The sequence below is a fragment of the Trachemys scripta genome, chromosome 2, assembly GCF_013100865.1.
Source record: "Trachemys scripta elegans isolate TJP31775 chromosome 2, CAS_Tse_1.0, whole genome shotgun sequence".
NCBI classification, from domain to species: domain Eukaryota; kingdom Metazoa; phylum Chordata; order Testudines; family Emydidae; genus Trachemys; species Trachemys scripta.
The window spans coordinates 261,637,184-261,656,996 of NC_048299.1; the positions used below are offsets into that span (position 1 = coordinate 261,637,184).

Genomic DNA, 19,813 nt, shown 5'->3' on the forward strand with positions numbered 1-19,813 from the left:
GGCAAGAGGTAATGGGCTTAATCTGCAGTAAGAGTCATTTAGGTTAGATATGAGGGGGGAAAAAGTGTAACTATACAGATAGTTAAACAATGGAATAGGCTTCCAAGGTAGGTTGTGGAATCCCCATCACTGGAAGTTTAAGAATAACTTGGACAAACACCTGTCATTGATGGTCTGGGAGGTTTACTTGGTCCTGCTACAGCAGAGGGAGCTGGACTAGATGGCTTCTTGAGATCCCTTCCAGCCCTACATTTCTATGATTTTATGAAGTGACTCAAGGGGGCAGCACAGATGTGAAAACTCTAGGGTCGGAATTCATTAGAATGCTATATACTGTAGTTGAACTACATCATTGCTCGGAAGTTATATTGCCACACTAAGTTTAATATGACTTATTTCAAGAGAGTGAAATTTCACTGTTGCACTGAAACAAAAATAGATAATTTGAATGATTGTATGACAGTAAGTGAATGTGCTGAAACCATTCATAGAGACTTCTGTGCAGTGCTTAATTTGTAATGAAAGAGGTGCTGGGGATCAAGCAATTAGATGCCGAGGCTCAAGCAAATTTTTTATTTTCATAACTAATGTGACAAGCCCAGAGGCGCTGGGGCTCAGCCCTGGCACAAATTAAGCACTGCTTTTGTGTACTAAGAAAAATAGTAAAAGATAAAACCAATGTCATTTCCCCCCCACAGATCCACAAAGAGGACTCTGAGGAATTCCTGCTCTTTGGGGCATTTTTTGAAGCCACGATGATTGACAGGAAGGTTGGAGATAAACCAATAAGCTTTGAGGTTTCTGTTGGTAAGGATGTGTAAAACGCTCCTCCAATGCAGGAGTTAAGTCTCAGTGCATCAAGGTGACTATGTTATTGAAGGGGCTGACTGCAGAGAAATACCTGTAAATTTCAATTCATCTCTGAACGTCATGGGACTGGGTGTCACAATTTTTCTGGTATTTCCTTCTTTCACTCCATCTGGAAGCACCGAGCCTTTGTTGCTTTCAGTCACAGTTGGATTCCATAGGTCCAAATCTTCTCATCTAGTGCCATCTAGCATAGTAGACTGTGTCCTGGGTATCTGTGTGAGAGGGATGAATCACAAGGACTATTCGCCCCAAGCTGCAGATCGCTGTGCAGCAGCTACTGCAGCTCCCATGGTTCTAATGGATCCTCTCTGCAGGGGATCTGGCCCAATCCTACCGACACCCTGGCCCTTCCTGCATGCTGGTGTAGAGGAGGTCAGGGTAGAGCTGAGTCCCACACCACACACACAGGTGCACCTCCTCTAAGAAGCCTGGCTAAATCCTGCCCTCTACTGGTTCTGCTGCACACGGGCTCCTCTGCAGCTGTGGTGGCGGGGCCAGGATTTGCCCCCAGTGCAGCGTAAAGAGAAAACGAAAGATCTTTTTAAAAATGTTAGCTGAACATTTCCAAACCTCAGAAAGATCAGTTCCAGGTGAAAGCCTGGATCGAACCTGATTTCACCTGAAGGACTTTGCCCATCCTTTCTTGGTTTACCTACCTAACGAGGTCTCTGTGCACAGTGACAGTCCCGTATTTTCCTGATGTTCGCTCACGTGTCTGGATAGGTGTTCCTTCTGAAGAATATGAGTGCAGGGAGTGACCTCGTAGGCAAACAAAGCAATGTGTAATATTGACTTATGCTGATATTCTGTGGGAAAATAAGCCAAAATTAACAGCAAGCTCGTTGTGTACTTGTGCAATAAAGGCCAAAGACCAGTTCACATTAGGAATTAAAACTGGCAGTGAGTCTGGATCAGAAAACTGGTTCTGGCAGCCTTCAGCTTTGTGCGTGTTTGGAATTGGGATCCAAATGTGACTAATAGCGTCTGAGATTCAGACCCCAATTTCAGCCTCAAGCCCATCTCTAATTAAAACTGTAATAGCCAGTTTGATACATACCCTCCTCATGTCAACTGACAACTGCCCTCTCTGGTACATTTCTATAGGCATGACAGTATTCTCAGATGAAATTTGTGAATCATGAGTGCAACGTGTTCCCCACAGCATTGCTGTTAGTAAGGCCCCCTCTGAACCCATACAATGCTAAATTAGCTTGAATGAAAACAGGCTTTAACACATCTGAAAACAGCTTTTGTAATTAGGATCCATGTGTTGCAAATAGCAGATACAATCACCATTGAAATTTCACACACACAGTGGGAGCTGGGGCTACAACTCTGTACTATCCACTCCAAAAATTCAGGCACCTTTTAGAATTCCATTAGCTAATGTCGGTTCCATATTCTCTCTGTGGGCCAGCTACTAGAGGGCAGCATCACCCATTAGAAGGCAGCACATTGCTATACCTGCTATAGCAGTCCTGTATTACCATTTAAAGGAAGTAACCACCTTAGCCTTATTAATCTTGCTGGGGTGGAGCCTGGACAGATAACGTGGCTAACCCTTGTTGCCATAACCAATAGACATCAGAGCATTGTCAGAATAGTGTGCTAAGTAAGAGGTGGGGGCAGAGGGGTTCAGTTGGAATCACTTTGGTTTTTTTGTACACAGGGATTGTCCGCTTTGTGCTTCACTCCAGAAATTCTACAAAAGAATTCTCTGGCTCTAACTTTGTAATGAAATCTGTAAAAATATCTCAAGCTCTGCTGAGCTTTTAACTAAATCCATACTGGCTGGATCCCAGACATTCACCGGTCTCTGCACTCTTTATGAGGACATGATCCCTGAATTTGCCAGAGCCTAATGTTTCCATTTAACAGTCTCTTGGACAACACGGATGTCTGTTGTGAGCACATAAGGCTTCACACTATTGTAAAGCTCCCCAGTGTAAAACCATTGCATGAGGACAATCTAGCTCCTGCTGTATATGGACTTCTATACCATCATACAGTGGTTAAACCAGTGGGTCTCAAACTGTAGACTAGGGATTACTGGAAACAGATTATCCAGACAGCTGATCAGTGGAGACCTGGCAGGTCACTTGGTGCTTCCAGCTCCTTCTACAGGTGTCCAGGCTCTTCACTGCAAAGAAAAGCCCCTGTAAAGCTATAAAGACAGCTAGAAAAAAGGAGCAGGAGTTAGAGATACATAGACTACTAGGAGCAGCTCCTGCACAAGAGTAGGAAATAAGGAAATGGGATCTGCCCTAAAGGACTGGAACAATTAAAAATATCTATGTTCCTATATCACTTTTTAAAAACAGGCTAATACCATTTTGGGATGCATTAACAATAAAGCAAAGAACTACAGTTCACTCAGGTTTATCACCCTATCTCCTATGTAGCCTGATTCCATTCCCTGCCCTTATAACCTTGTTTTGTATCTCTAGGTAACTTTGGAAATGTTATTGATGGAGTGTCACCAGAAGCTGGTAGTAAAAAGAAGGGACATGAGGGAGAAGAGGAAGAAAGTGCCCCATTACTGCATGAAGGGGAGGGTGAAGCATCACATGATGTTGCAGTACCAATGATATCCACCACCCACCCTGAGAAGCCACTCCTCACAGAAGGAAATCGGTAGAACATTTGAACTTCATGATCTTAATGTGTAGCTTTCTGGCTTTTGCCCTGTAGCACTAGGATGTAGGTTTTTGATTTAGCAATTGCTAACAGCACTGAACAACCTATTGTAGAACGTGCTAAAACATAATTGGCCGGTGTAAATCAGGAAAGCCCTATTCAAGTCAACGGATCTGCGCTGGGTTACACCAGCTGAGGATCTTGGATCAAATGTTGGTTGGCCTTAGAACTTTTGGTGCCTTTAACAAGACTATATTACAGTGCCACATGGTAGAGTCAGAGAAGGGAGAGTAGCTTTTTCAACTCAGTTCAGTACAAATTTAGGGCCAGAGTCCAATACCCTTAATGACAGTGATTAGTACCTTACTCTGTAAGTAGCTCCGCTGAAATCAGTGAGATTACATGAAGAGCAGGTATTATTCAAGTGAACAAGGGTATCAGAATCTGGTCCTTATTTTGAAGATAATCAGATTTCCAAAACATTTCAAGATTTAGAAAATAAGATTTAAATAACAAATAATAGCACAGATGGGGGTGGGAAGAGAAGAACAGACCATGGAGAAAAGATGGGGAGTTGACAGAGCAAAAAAATACAAAAAGAAGTTTGCAGATGGACTTGTTAATGTACAGAGGTGATTTTCTTTCTCTCACACTCACATTTCATTTCATGTCAAAGATATCAATAAAACACAATAGTAGATAGAACTATTCCTGACATTACTGAGTGCCGAGCAGAGGAAGTTCTATAATACAGGAGGCCCAAAACTTGACAGTACCTCTTCCTGTAGGCTTCAAGGCACTGCCAGCAGGAGTTATAGACATAGGGACTATCTGGGAATTTTGGATCTGGATCTCTGTTTTGGTTTCTGAACCTGCACAAAGTTCAGAACTGTTTGGATTGGGTCCTTCCTGACAGTAAATCATGCAATTAAATTAAATAATGGTCAGTGAAATTAAGGAAGAACGAAAGACGTTGTAAGACTTTTCTTTTACTTTTTCTTCTTTTCTTTCTTTTTTTTTTTTGGCACTACAGAGGTGAAAATCATTGTCTGTCAAGAATATAGTTGCCCCTCTTCTCTCATAATAGTGCTACAAATGGGCTCCTGCTGGGTTATTATCCTGTAAAGCAGACTGCAGGATTTTTAGTTTTTCCCCTGACAGGAATTCAGGTTTAAATAGCTGCAGTAAAAGAATGAAACACTCTTCAAAGCTGCAATTCCATTTTTAGCTGGCTCAGATATTTATAAAGCTTTCTCTCATTAAGGATCCATTTCCCTCTAATTTGTGTAGATATACATTGTTTTGTTTTTTTAATTTTTCTCCTCTCATGGTGTCTTGACCTGCTAGGGCCCTCAGACAGCAGGAATGTCATTGGTAATTGTAATCACTGTCACTGAAAGGATATTCCTAATATTAATCAGTACTACGGTAGGACATTCAATATGTCAAATAAATATTGTGCTAACACCCATAAATTAACAGTAAAAACAGAAACAAAAAATCCAATTTGGCAGATTAACAAAAGTATAGAAAATGGTTTTCCCAACCAGTCATATGCAACTCCTCCCACCCGTGCAAACAGGCACCAGTAAATTGCCAGGAATATTTCATATTTAATATAACAATGTATAACAAGGACAAACTAACCATGAAAAAATGACTCTGTTCAGCTCCTCATAGCGAAATTAATGATAGGATGTCAAGTCTCATTCTTCTAAGAGTACAGTGTTCTCTATCACAATAGGGCCAAATCGTCTTCTCTGCAAATACAAAAACAAAACACAATACCAGCAACCCTTGAAAGGGTCAAGAAGCTCTGGGAATCGTAATTCAATGAGTTCCCATCATATAAATTCCCTGGGGGGATGAGTGTATGGATGGATTTTTTCTTTTCCCCAATAGTGTGGGCCAGTTGGCCTTTTGTGACCTTATTATGTTGAAATGTTCCCAATTAATATGATGTTGTTAAAGATAAGGGTGCAATAAAACCCAGCTTAGTTTTCAGGTGCAAGTCTAGGTCAGTTACAGAAAATGTATTTAGTAGTGAACCAGTAGGTGACACTCTGAATGATACAACCCAACTTTATTAAAAAGAAAAATGTTTAGTTAAGCAAACAGGTATGCAATTACTACTTACACAAACGCTACTCTTACACTCACACTCAGAGATGAAATGGTGTATCAATGGGTGGCCAGTCCATTGACAACAGAGTGAAGTACACCCATATAATCCTGGAACCCAAAGATTTGGCCTGTTATTTACATTTGATTCCAGACTGCTCACAGCATTTAATGAATTTTCACAGGAACTATCACTACTTGCCGTATGACCAGAAGAAGCCCTGTGTCTATATAAAGAGCTACTGGGGAGATCAGACCTTCCGACTGTACTTGTCCAATGTCCTAGAGAAAATGGCAGATCTGTTGGTAAGCCTGGTGCTACATATGGTTAGAATTTGTTGGAAAGTATCTGTCAAAACCTTTTTTGATGGAAAATTGGGTTTTTGACTAAATAAAAACCTCTGTGGAAAGTGTCTGTTTTCCTCAGAAATTTTCAATTTCTGCCCCCTCAGAATACTGAAAATTTTCAGTCAAAGACCAAAAGCATTTCAAGTGTTCGTTTCCACTGAAAAGTTTGACAAAAGCTATATTTTGTTATTTTTGTCTAAATTTTCTATGGGAAAAAATTCCTTTCCCAACCAACTCTGGTGTCTATCCTGTCCAAATAAGCCTATGTAGCTCCTGGCCTGTAGAGACCCCAGCACATTCCTGTGCTACCATAGGCAGCTTCACCCTGTCCCCCTGAGGACGCAGTTACGTAAAGCCAGTCTTGGCATTATGCAGCAGCCTGAACTTGCTCACTTGCCGGGGATAAGTCCCGGACTCTCCCCCAATCCTTTTGCTATATATACTGCAGTACAGCCATTCTGAATGATGTTCCAGATCACACTGAGTGTGTAGAGGGCAAAGGATTTCTTCTGGATTGGCTAATTGACTGGGGTGGCATATCTCCAATAAGAGTACATTAGGGAAAGGGACTCTTCCCACAGTCCTTCATTCAGGGAGCTCCACCAGCATATCTGATAAGCAGGCCTGCACAGAGAGTCAATGAAGGACAGATTCCCTCCTCCCTACTTGCAGGTAAATGAAAGGAGTAGATGGCTCTCTCCACTGCAGCTGAAGCAAGGGAGCTCACAGATTGTGCAGGCACAGCAGGAGAGAAGAAACCCATGTAGGGAGCTGTGCTGTATTGGGAGTGGAAGGTCTTAGAAACACAGCAGATTACTTTGCCTTTTGCTTTAACCCTTGTGCAGTGGCACACAGGGCCGGCTCCAGGCACCAGCTTCTCAAGCAGGTGCTTGGGGCGGCTGCTCTGGAGAGGGGCGGCATGTCCAGGTATTCAGCGGCAATTCGGCGGACAGTCCCTCACTCCGCCTGGGAGCGAAGGACCTCCCGCCGAATTGCCACCACAGATCACGATTGCGGTCGCGGCTTTTTTGTTTGTTTGTTTGTTTTTTGTTTTGGCTGCTTGGGGCGGCCAAAACCCTGGAGCCGGCCCTGATGGCACAGCCTGTCTCCCGAATGGGATAGCTCATTGCAGTCAGTATATGCTGCTTTTCAGAGTGTCTAAGCACCTACAGCTGTCACAGAGGTCATCTCTGAAAATCAAGCCACTTAATTAAACACCTGAGGGCTCAATCCAATCCCCATTGATGTCACTGGGCATTGCATTGGGCCTTATATATGAACGTAAGTATGTTATTTTAGGCACCCAAATTTAACAATTATGTCCTAAATGACTAGCCTAAGACAATCATCTAGCTAACGGCAGAGCTATGTATAGAATCCAGGAAACCACAAGTCTTGTAATCTAACCACTAGAGAATACTCCCCACTCACTTACATTTACAAATTAGGTAAAGAATATGGCCCCTAAATCAATAGTTTAGGCGTAGAAAGGCCCAAACAGAGTCAAACACTTGTGGTCCTTCCTTTGCATGCTCCAAGCTTAGCGGTATGTCAAAGCTCAGACTTTTCAAGTTGCAAGATCACCTGTCTTCCTCTTACTGGCTAGACTCTAAATAACAGGAGTACAAATTATTACACTGACAGCTCTTCTTTACACAACTGTTTTTTTCACATATTGTTCTTAGGAAGAAGGGTTAGAGGAAGTAAAGGATTTGATCAAGGTTTCAGAGACTGCATCAGAAGAGAAAATGAACAACATTCTATATGCCTTTATCAATCAATGCAGGTAACCCAATTTACTAGAGGAGCATGAAGTGTACTTTATACATTGATAGCAATTTCCAGGCTATGGACCCATAAATTGGCAAGATGCATGAAAAATAAAATGAGCTTAATTTGTTGTACTTTGTATTCTGCGGTAAAAGCAAAGAATTTTACAACCTCTGGCTCCTGTTTTATGCAATATAATTTTATTTAATTTCCGGGATTTGTTTTCCATCTGTCAATTACTGGATTCGATCTTAGGCTTTCTGGACTCTCAAAATAAAACATTTATATAGGAATAATTGAGAAGCAATAAGGTGCAAGACAGACACATTATAAAAATCATGCAAAATTAAAATGAATACAGAGGATCTTCTTGTACAAGCAGAACTCCCATTGTGCCCTGAGTAAGATGGACAGGATTGGACCCAAAATACAGGCAAAACCCAAGAGTGAATTAATTTATGTCTGAACATTACAGTATAAATTGTATGTACTTCTTAACTCTCTCTAATATAGGTGGTGTCTTCAACATTTATATTAGACTCTCAGTTCCAGCATCACCATCTTCTGCTTCATGCACTGTGTCAGATAATAATTTACTTGCAGTGTATATTAGCAGCCATCTTAATAAGATAATCTCATAACAAATACTTCTGTATCCCTATCCCCTGATCTCAGAGCCTTCATCGCTAATGCCGAAAAGAAGCCCCAAGGGATGAACCAGACTGCTTTGGACAAAAAAAGACTCATGATGTGTAGGCAAGAACTGGTATGAACGGCTCTCTCTTTAAGCATTGGCACAATATATAATGAGTTAATCTTAAGCATATGCAGTGTATGTGTAGTAATTTGGATTTCGTTTTTGGTGCCAGAGTGCTTCATAATGCATGTGAAAATTACATCCAAGATCTTTTTGTTTTTTTTAAAGGCTACTGTATTAAGCAAAACATTTTAAGCTACTTTAAAGTAATTTTGAACATATTCTTTTCAATATGTAACATGAAATAAGCAATTACAGCAGAAAGCTTTGTTTTCCTTCATACCTACCCTGATTTTACAGTAGTGTAACTCCTGACAGTTCAGTAGAGTTAGTTCTGATTTACACTAGTTGTAAGGCACTGATTTAGCCCATTGCTTTGCTGGATCTGGGCCTGAGCTATAGAAGAATCAGGCCCATCATAGTTTTGCTCTTTTTACACGTCTCTCTCGATATAGAAATAGCTATAGATAGATATAGATACGTGTGTGAATATTTAAAAATATTCTTGTTTGGTTTTTCAAAGTTAGTAGTGCTAGTCTGAGTTTGATTTTCATTTACACTGCTCTGTCACATCTGCATCCATTTTAAGTCAGAGCAGCATAAAAATGAGCACTGTAAGTGAGGTTCTGGCACAGAATATCTAAAGAGAATTAAATATCCATGCATTTGTTATCTCCCCCTAGATTATATGAATATACATCGGTGTTCTAGCTATCCTGTATGGCTCCCATTACTATGGCATCTGAGTGCCACACAATCTTTATGTATGTCTCTTTGCAACAGTCCTGTGAGGTAGGGAAATACTCTGACCCCCATATTACAAATGGGGAACTGAGGCACAGATCCATTGAGAAGCTGAGACAGAGAAACTAAGTGGCTTGCCCAAGGTTACACAAAAAGCCAGTGGCAGAGCAGGGCACTGAACCTAAGTCTTCTGAGGCCTCAGTTACCAACCTACCCAGTGGACCATCTTTTCTCAGTATGAGAGGATCCATTTTTAATATATACACATAGGGGTACTGATCCAGACGGTCGATAAATACTAGCAGGTTTCAGAGTAGCAGCCGTGTTAGTCTGTATCTGCAAAAAGAACAGAAGTACTTGTGGCACCTTAGAGACTAACAAATTTATTAGAGCATACTCAGTGAAATTAACACCATCTTTCAGGAGCAGGATCATATTAGTATCATCATAAAATATCATTATTATGCAGTAAATATACGGAGGGATCTTTACATATCCTAATGGGCCTGCATTTTCTACTATACCTTGTGGTTGCACAGTAAATGTATGTATTATTTTTATGCCATTGTTTGTAGTACAGCATTGATCAAAGCCCTCCATCAGGATCAGGGCCCCATTGTACTAGGAGTAGTAAACACAAATTTCTGGGGACCTTCACTGTATAAACACACACAGAGTGGAGAAAATGCACATTTTGTATAGCTGGAATCATTTCCTGAAAGTTAATTTGTCCTCTGCTTTGAAATCTGGGGGGGGGGAATTTTCCAGAGTGAACCTGAGTAGCTATTTCCCTTTGCATGCCCAGTTGGATAGTTTGAAATACGTTTTTCATGAACTCGGAAGTGTATATGAAATACTTATCTATTGTCTACTCCTGTTCCAGGAAGCAATGTCCTCTGATGCCAGTGGAATTGTTCAGCAACAGAAAAAAAAGATGTCAGTAGATGAACTGATGCGTGAAACACAGAACTTTGTAGAGAAAATTCGATTCTTGATTGATGAGGTAATTCACCACTGACACAGGACTTTATCTAGTCACAGTATCTAATGTTTTAACTAAGATGACACAAATCCTTATAATACAGTATAATCAGTAAAACTCTGGGTTAGATCCTGACCAGACTGACTAGCTGGTGATCCCCACTACTCTATATCTCCTCATAGGCGCCGACTCCATGGGTGCTCCAGGGCTGGAGCATCCATGGGGAAAAAAAAAAAAAAAGTGGGTGCTCAGTACCCATTGGTGGCCCTGCCAATCAGCTCCTTCCTCTCTTCCCCCCCCCGCACCTCCTGCCCCATCAATCAGCTCCTCCCCCTCCACCAGCACCTCTCACCTGCTGGTGATCAGCTGTTCTGCACCGTGCAGGAGGCACGGGGGGAAGGGGCAGGGCACGCTCAGGGGAGGGGCAGAACAGGGTGGGAAGAGGCAGGGTGGAGGTGGAGTGGGGGCAGGAAGAAGTGGGTGGGGGCCTTGAGGGAAGGGGTGGAGTGGGAGCATGGCCTAGGGTGGAACAGGTTCAAGCACCCCCAGGATAATCAGAAAGTCGGTGCCTCTGCCTCACGTACAGCCCTTGGCTTGGGAATGTCCTGGGAAATGGGGTTGTGGCCAGGGGCAAACTGGATACACTGTACATGCATTTGCCTAAATAAAGAATATTAGACCTCCATGGTGAAATTTCATCTGAAAGTAAACAATGAATCTAGGGCAAAAGCAGCACCTAAATGAAAGGTACACGATGGAGGAGTAGTATATAGGACGGGTATCCCAAAGGGTTTCTACACCCTCTGCCTGCCACACAGCTGTGCCTCTGCAGGCTTCACTTGCACTAGCGTGAGGGGTTGTGGAAGAGGGGGATTGTGACCAGTGGATCTGTGATTACATGGATGATCCATGGCGAATCTCTCACTCTCACACAAAAGAGGGTAGTGCATGAGCCCTGTTGTAGTCTCAGCCAGACAGTGTCTGTGCTGCTATTCCATGTGCCCGGGAAAGCTTATTCAATCATGACCTCATGGAAAGTAGAATGGTGGGTTCTGATTCTCATTTTCCCTAAGGCTTTAGGGTAAATGAATATCAAGCCCATAGATTTTAAGATTAGAAGGCGCTATTATGAGTGTTCAGTCTGACTTCTTGCATAGCAAGGGCCCATATATTTTTCACCCAATGATTTTTGCATCAAGTCCCATAACTTCTGGTTGAGCTAAAACATTTCTGTTAGAATTACAGCCAGTCTGATTTAAAGACCTCAAGTGATGGTGTATATCCACTATGTCCCTCAGTAAGATTCTCTGTTCAAACTTTGCAACTTATTTCTAGTTTGAATTTCTGTAGCTTCAACTTCCATCCACTGCAGCTGGTTATGCCTTTATCTGCTACATTAAAGATCCTTTAGTATGTGATACTTTTCCCCTGTGTAGGCCCTTATAGCCCATGATCAAGTCACCTACTAACCCTCACTTTGATAGTTTGAACAGAGTTTAAGCTCCTTAAAAGCTTAAAACCTTAAAAGGAACAAACTCTGACTGTGCTCAGGAACTGAGGTTTGGGCAGATATGTATATCACAGTCTGGTATATGGATTTTTAGGTGTGAATTGATAGATTCTCTAGATTATGATACTTGGCTGTCTCTTCTCAGGAAAGGCTGGCTTTGTCTTGTCAAATTGTTGAAAGGAGTCAGCTCTTGTTAACTGTTGTTTAACAAAAATTAATGATCGTTTCTCATAAAAAGAACATTTGTTAATATAGCTCTAGTGTTCAAAGCATACAAGTTCTGTTCCATGTCATTTTAATAGCCGCAGCATACCGTGCCTGATGTGTTCATCTGGATGCTCAGCAACAACAAAAGAGTTGCATATGCAAGAATCCCAGCAAAAGATGTGTTCTATTCCCCAGTGAATGAACAGAGAGGCAAAGACTGTGGGAAGATTAAAACCCATTTCCTGAAAGTAAGTCTGAGACATTTTGATCATTTACAAAGATGTTTTGAGCAGATAACTCCATGGGCACCATTTTTATCCATGTTTCACTCAGCCCACACACGTCTACCTTAAATATATGCAGAGTGAAATTATGCAGGAGATGATTTCATTTGAGATACCAGACATCTGAAATCCGAGCTGCAAGGAATCTGTGGGTTTATCTGAAGGATTTAGATCCATATTTCTCAACCAGTGGGTCACGACCCCTAAGGAGTCACAAAAGGCAATTCGGGGGGCAAAAGTGTTGCAACCTTTATTGCAATCTAAAGCAAATGAAATCTCACTCCCCAACTTCACCTCACAGCCTCACCCTTCCAGGTTAAGTATGCTCTGTTAAATTCTCAAAATACACACACAAATAAATTCTATTGGCTTAGCATCGTTGTCATGGCTACATTTTTACTCTTATAGAAAAATTGTGTCTTAGATTATATAGATCAGTGTTTCTCTACCTTTTCAGGTTAGTGGCCCCCTTTTATATCTATTTTATCTATATTCTCGACCAGTCTGTTTTGCTTTTAATACCATGCTCATCATCATGGTGTCTAAGTAATTAATCCCCTGGCTTCCTGCTTCTGCAAAGTGTACCATAAATCCAAATTGTGCATATATATATATATATACACACACACAAATAGATGTAAATTGGTAGAACATCACTAAACCTTTCTTCTCTGACAAATTCATTATTAAGCAGCATTTGAAAACTCCAAGGAAAACTCCAACCGATTGACATTCACCACGCTCAGACAATGAGGAAGTGCAGAGATTCAGACAGAATATAAACATTGCTGTTTATAACTCCAATTTAAAATGTGCGTGTGAGATACATGTTGGTAGTCCATTGCTGATGATGACAATATTGTAGCAATTCTCAGCTATGGCTACACATATGACTCTGAAGTCTGAACCCTGATGCAGAGTTGGCTACACTAAGGGCATGGGAAGTCCATATCTATGATGTTTAACGATGCAGCTCTGTGGTGCTTTTCACGTGCAGTCTGGAGACGATTTCATCGATCCTGCTCAAACCTGTTACATGCTGATCTTGTCAAGAGACTGCCAGTGTGTCCTGTCCTGAGTCATTTGCTCAAGTTCTTTGAGAGAGGGATTCAGGGCCAGCTCCAAGTTTTTTGCCGCCCCAAGCAAAAAATATGTCCCGCGCCCCCCCCGGGCCCCACCCCAACTCCGCCCCTTCCCCAAATCTCTGGCCCCGCCTCCTCCCCTGGGCATGCCACATTTCCCCTCCTACCCCTCCCTCCCATCGCAGGCAAGCCTGGGAGGGAGGAGGGAGAAGCCGAGCGGCGGCGGGCTCGGGAGAGCAGGCGGCAGTGGAGCGAAGGTGAGCTGGGGGGCCCCCCCCAGGGTTACTTCCTGCGACCCTCCCCCACACACCCCACCGCCGCAGCTCACCTCTGCTCAGGGCCGGCTCCCGGCTTTTTGCACCCCAAGGAAAAATAAAAAAGGAGCCAGAGTGCCGCCCCTTGTTAAGTGCCGCCCCAAGCACATGCTTGGAGTGCTGGTGCCTAGAGCTGGATCTGGATGGATTGCAGCCCACTGGAAACTGCTCTTGAGGTTATCTTTAAGGACTTATATGGACAACACTTCCTTCTTTTGCTCCCCATACAAGATCTGTTTTGGGAGACAAATCTTCCATTCTGATGATATGTCCGGTTCACCTAAGTTGTGTTCTCAATAGCATTTCCTCAATGCTCTGTTGTGTTTGCCCTTTCAAGGACCTTAATATTGGTCCCTCTGTCCTGCCAGAGAATGCTCATTATTAAGGCTACATTTTAGTCACGGGTATTTTTAGTAATTTTTAGTATTTTTAGATGCATCTGCTGGGTGGGGCAGCCCGGGGCCCTGCTTCAGCAGGGGGCGGCCCATGTCCCCCTATTGCTGGAGGCGGGGGCGGCCTGGGGACTCACTGCTGCCGCTTGGGGGGTGGCCCCGACACCGGTCCGGGTGGGGGGCAGCCCATGGCTCTGCCACTGCTGTCGCTGGTGCGGGTGGGGGGCAGCCCGGGGCCTCGGTGCCACCTCCGCTGGTCCAGGCGAGGGATGGCCCAGGGCCCCGCCGCCTCCACTTCTGGTCTCGGACCACTGCTCCAGGGCAGTGCCGGGGACCAGCTGCCTGGGGCTGGCAGAGCAGCGGCTGGTGTGGCTGGCCCCGGGGCTTCCCAGATTCTGGGGTGGTCCTGGGGTCCGCTGCACCAGCGCTGCAAAATTCACAGAGGTCACGGAAAGTCATGTGACATCCGTGAATGATTCGCAGCCTTACTCATTATTGAGCGGAGGGAAGGCTTATGAAATTGCTCAAGCTGTTAAATGTGCCATCTATAAAGAGTCCATGTCTGAGATCCATACTGGAAAGATGTTTGATATATAAAATATTGAATAATATATTTGTCTGACAAGACAGTTTTAGCAGTGTTATACAGAGGTAACATGCACAGTAATAGTATGCAACAATGGAATGCAGTCACTGTCCATTGGCAACAGCTTGAAGGAAAAGCCTGGACACTCTAGAATAATGAGTAATGGTAACATTGCTTATTAAATTTATAGAAACTCATCACCTAAGGTGGTTGTTGGAACCACACAAATAAAACCAGTCAGCAGATAGAGGTATCCAGCCTTCTGCTAATCATCAAGAGTAATTTATTGTGGATACTTCTTACTGCATGCAATAACATTTCAGTGCATTTCTACTTACAATTCTTTTTAAAGAGGCTTCTTGAATTTTTTAGAACTTGCTCATGAGAAATCTCCTCCAGGTCTAGCAAAATGTTCTATTTTATTTGAATTAAGTAAAACTCATTTTAGAAGTAGTCATTTCAAACACAAAATGAAACTGTCATTAAGATACTCTGGTACAGCAATTCTATTTATCAGATCAGATTAAACCTCAGAGGCACAGTACAAGTAGTTCTGTTTTCACTGGAAAGAAAGTTACAAGTAGGAAACACTATGGATAACCCAGAAGGTGGGATGTTTCCCCTCTGTTTAAAATACAACAGTTGTTGCATACCTGACACACTATTACACTAGGTGAAACAAAAAGGCACCAGTTAAATAATCATCAATTGTTAGGGTCTGTCAGGAAAACATTGCAATGTAGTGACTGTCTAGTCACTTTTACATCATGAATTGATTGCTCAGTAGTTTGAGCATTGGCCTGCTAAACCCAGGGTTGTGAGCTCAATCCTTGAGGGGGCCACTTAGGGATCTGCGGCAAAATCAGTACTTGGTCCTGCTTGTGAAGGCAGGAGGCTGGACTTGATGACCTATCAAGGTCCCTTCCAGTTCTAGGAGATAGGATATCTCCATTAATTTATTTATTTTTATTTTATTTAGGAATAAGCAATGCAAAAAAGCTGAATTAAACAGAGCTTGATAGAAAAAGAGAAAAATATTGTAGAAAGTATTGTCAAAAAATGTAACATTTTATGTTGGAAAATGTTTCATCAAAAGTTTTCTGACTTGCCCTATGAAGTAATATTGACTTATTTAGGAGCAGCCATAATACAGTAGGAAAGCAGCATGGGGTGGACAGTGCGCCATAGACTGGGAAATTTAACATAGCAAACACCAGAGGCAAATTTGCAACTATTATTTAGCATGAAAAGGCTTGTGCGCTATCTCACTGAAAACAAACTTTTACAACTAGGTTTGCTATCTACTCCTTGCTTAGAATCTTGAAATACATTGTACCAATTAGGTTGCATGGTCATCATCCCCATTATGACTTCAGGTCTCCAGGGCCTGACAAAATACGTTCTAGAATACTTAAGGGACTGGCTGAAGAGATCTCTGAGTCATCAGCTATTATCTTTGAGAAATCATGGACGACGGGACAGATCCCAGAGAACTGAAAAAAGGACAAATATAATACCTATCTATGAAAAGGGGCATAAGGACAGCCCAGGGAATTATAGACCAGGCAGCTTAACTTCAGTACCCAGAAATATAAAGGAGCAAATAATCAAACAATCAATTTTATCTTAGAAGATAATAAGGTGATAAGTAACAGTCAACATGGATTTCTCAAGAACAGATCGTGTCAAACCAACATAATATCCTTCTTTGACAAGGTAACAAGCTTTTTTAAATGTGGGGAAGCAGTAGATGTGATATATCTTGACTTTATTAAGGCTTTCGATACTGTCTCACATGACCTTCTCATAAACAAACGAGGGAAATATAACCTAGATGAACCTACTATAAAGTGGGTGCACTGGTTGGAAAACATACTCAGAGAGTAGTCATCAATGGTTCACAGTCTGCTGGAAAGCCATATCGAGTGGGATTCCCCAGAGATCTGTCTGGAGTCTGGTTAAGTTCAATATCTTCATAAATGATTTGGATAATGGCATAGAGAGTACATTTATAAAGTTTGTGACAATACCAAGATGAGAGGGATTGCAAGTACTTTAGAAGACAGGATTAAAATTCAAAATGATCTTGACAAATTGGAGAAATGGTCGGAAATAAACAGGATGAAATTCAATAAGGACAAATGCAAAAGTATTAAACTTAGGAAGGAATAATCAATTACACAAATACAGAATGGGAAATGACTGGCTAGGAAGAAGTATTGCAGAAAAGTATCTGGGGATTATAGTGCATCACAAACTAAATATGAGTCAATAATGTAATTCTGTTGAAAAAACCAAACATCGTTCTGGGATTTATTAGTAGAAGTGTTGTAAGCAAGACAGGAGATGTAATTCTTCCACTCTACTAAGCACTGATAAATCCTCAGGTGGAATGCTGTGTCCAGTTATGGGCACCACACTTTGGGAAAGATGTGGACAAATTGGAGAAAGTCCAGAGAAGAGCAGCAAAAATTATTAAAAGTCTAGAAAACATGACCTATGAGGAAAGATTGAAACAATTGGGGTTTGCTAAGTCTGGAAAAAAGAAGACTGTGTGGGGACATGATAACAGTCTTCAAGTTCATAAAAGGTTGTTATAAAGAGGAGGGTCATAATTTGTTCTCCTTATCCACTGAGGAAAGGACAAGAAATAATGTGCTTAAATTGCAGTAAGGGAGATTTAGGTTAGACATTAGGAAAAACTTCATAATGGTATAGATAGTTAAGCACTGGAACAAATTACCTAGGGAGGTAGTGGAATCTCTATCATTGGATGTTTTATTGGCAAGTTAAGCAAACACCTGTCAGGGATGGTGTAATGAGGTTTGACTCACTACTGCAACACCTCCTGCTGGCCATCCTGGGAATTAGCTCTGGTTTGCCAGTGCGCCTTCATCTCGTGGCGTCTTACCATCATCACTTCTGCTATCAGGACCCGTGTCGCTCTCAGGACCGCACTGTCCTCCTCTGGACACAGCCCTTCGGCTATGCCCGACTCAGTTCTCTCCCCGCCTTCCAGGAGGCCAGCAGTCCTCTGTCCAGTCACTTGCCTCAGTGGTAGGCTGCAGTCCAAGGTCTAGCCACCTGCATCAGTGGCAACTGGGGTCAATGGGGGTGGGGACTGGCAGTCACACACTGCATCACCTCCAAGCCCCACCATCTGTTTCCTTGGGCCACTTCCCCATGGCCCTAGCACCTTCTATGCCCTTGTATCATGGGCTCAGTTTGGCAGTGGTCAGCCAGGAGCTCGCTCGCTCATGCTCCCCTGACCCCGCCCAGCATTGCTCAGACCATGGTGCTGTCTCTTCTCCCTCCTTCAGGGCAGCCAGTCCTCACTCCTCAAACTCCAGGGAGTGACTGAAGCTGCTCTGTTCAGCAGCCCTTCTTATAAGGCCCAACCTGGCCCTGATTGGCTGTCTTTCTAAACCTTCTCCCGATTGGCTGTCTCTACAAGCCCTTTCCTAATCGGCTGCCTCCTACGCAGCCTCCCCGGGTTGCTTTAACCCCTCTTCTGCCTACATTTCTATGATTCTGTGATTAAATAGGCATATCATTTATCAGCATATCTACTGAGTGGATGCTCCTCTGTTCAGCAGTGCAGCTTGCCCAAGCTATAAATAACATTCAGTGATCTCTCTGACTTTGTATTTGTTGGTGACATATGTTTCTTCAGTTACCAGGAAAACGCCTGCCGGGTTGGAATGTACATGCAAAAGTAGATACCTATCTGTGGCTTGGTTCCCTCAAGTATGCCCATACCATTATGGAGAACTTACCTATAGGACATGAGACTGAAGTGCCCTCCACAGCTGGTACAGGGCATCATGCTGCTCCTTCACCTGCCAGTCTGGTGTACAAAAGTAAGACAATACTTCTGCAGTACAGTAGCAAGGATACTTAGCGGTAGTGTGGAACGTTAAACATATGATGCTCTAAATTAGGAGGGCAACAAAACATCTACTTGATGTAATTGCATTTCCCCCCCAAAATGCTTAAATTACCATTTTAGCACATCATTTGATCAAAGACACTGACTGTGGCACCACCTTGGCCAGCTGCTGAATGCTTAGAACTTCCATTGATGCTCATGGAATCATAGATATTAGAGATGGAAAAGACCCACTACATTATGCCCTTCCCTCCATATCCCTCTCAGTGCAAGATTGTTGCCCTTAGCACATGTTGCACTGTTTGTGCTCCCTAGTTTTAAATGTCCCAAATGAGGAGTCTTCCACTAGATCTTTTGATGAAAGCATACGTGCTCGAATTCATACTAGATGATAACTATACATAGGGAGACAGTATGGTCAAGTGATGAGAGAAAAGACTGGAAATTAGCAGAGCTGGGTTATAACCCTGGCTCTGACACTGAGTTTGTGTGAATTTAATCTCTCTGTCCCTCAGATACTCCATCTTTAAAATGGTGATCGCACTTTCCTATCTCATTGGAGTGCTGTGAGGCTCAAGGTTTGGGAATTTGTGGGTGGTCCTCTTTCCATGTATTCATGGCATCATTTCCCCAAAACTGATAACATTGTATCCATTGTCCTGACTCAGCTCAGCACCGCTTCCAGTTAAGAGCCCACATGTATCAGGCCAGGGGGCTCATCGCAGCTGACAGCTCTGGACTTTCTGATCCCTTTGCCAAAGTAACGTTTGTTTCACACTGCCAGACCACCAAGGTAAGTTGCAAAGTCTTCCTTCTCTTTGTGTAAATAAGGAACTGAGATGTCTCATTAAAGTCATGAAAATGGGAAAAAATATTGATTCTTCAAAGGCAATCAGGAGTTACCTTACCAGATCAGATCAGTGATCCATCTAGTGCAGTCTTCTGTCACTCTCAAGTGGCCAATATTAGATGTTTCAGTTTCCCTTTCTGTAAAATGAGGCTAATGCTTAATGAAAAACTACTTAACTACCATACTGAGGTGTTGTGAGGCTTAATTCATTAGTTTGTAAAGCACTTTGAGATCCTTAGATGGAAGGGGCTCCAGAAATGTAAAGGACTAGTGTATTATTAAGATGAGTGGTTACTTATTTGCAGTATCTCTTAGTGCCAGTCATCATGTATATTATATCATAGCACTAATATCCAGCCATGTGAATACCAAGTGTGGTTGAAAACAGAAATCCTAGCACGGCTGTCTGTTTTGAGGACATGTGCCTGTCATTAAAGAGAAACACCACTGCCATTCTAGCTCTTGGTGTT

At 42.6% G+C, this 19,813-nt stretch overlaps 1 protein-coding gene across 1 annotated transcript in view; it reads left to right on the forward strand.

Annotated features, from left to right (window-relative positions):
• Window positions 1-19,813, forward strand: part of FER1L6 (fer-1 like family member 6) — a 148,221-nt gene that overhangs the window by 70,728 nt on the left and 57,680 nt on the right. The window contains exons 12-20 of the mRNA XM_034763575.1: window positions 699-807; window positions 3,318-3,504; window positions 5,814-5,934; window positions 7,662-7,762; window positions 8,422-8,512; window positions 10,131-10,250; window positions 12,042-12,194; window positions 18,278-18,464; window positions 19,162-19,286. Of these exons, the coding sequence (XP_034619466.1) occupies window positions 699-807; window positions 3,318-3,504; window positions 5,814-5,934; window positions 7,662-7,762; window positions 8,422-8,512; window positions 10,131-10,250; window positions 12,042-12,194; window positions 18,278-18,464; window positions 19,162-19,286 (1,194 nt within the window). The remainder of the gene's footprint in view (window positions 1-698; window positions 808-3,317; window positions 3,505-5,813; window positions 5,935-7,661; window positions 7,763-8,421; window positions 8,513-10,130; window positions 10,251-12,041; window positions 12,195-18,277; window positions 18,465-19,161; window positions 19,287-19,813) is intronic.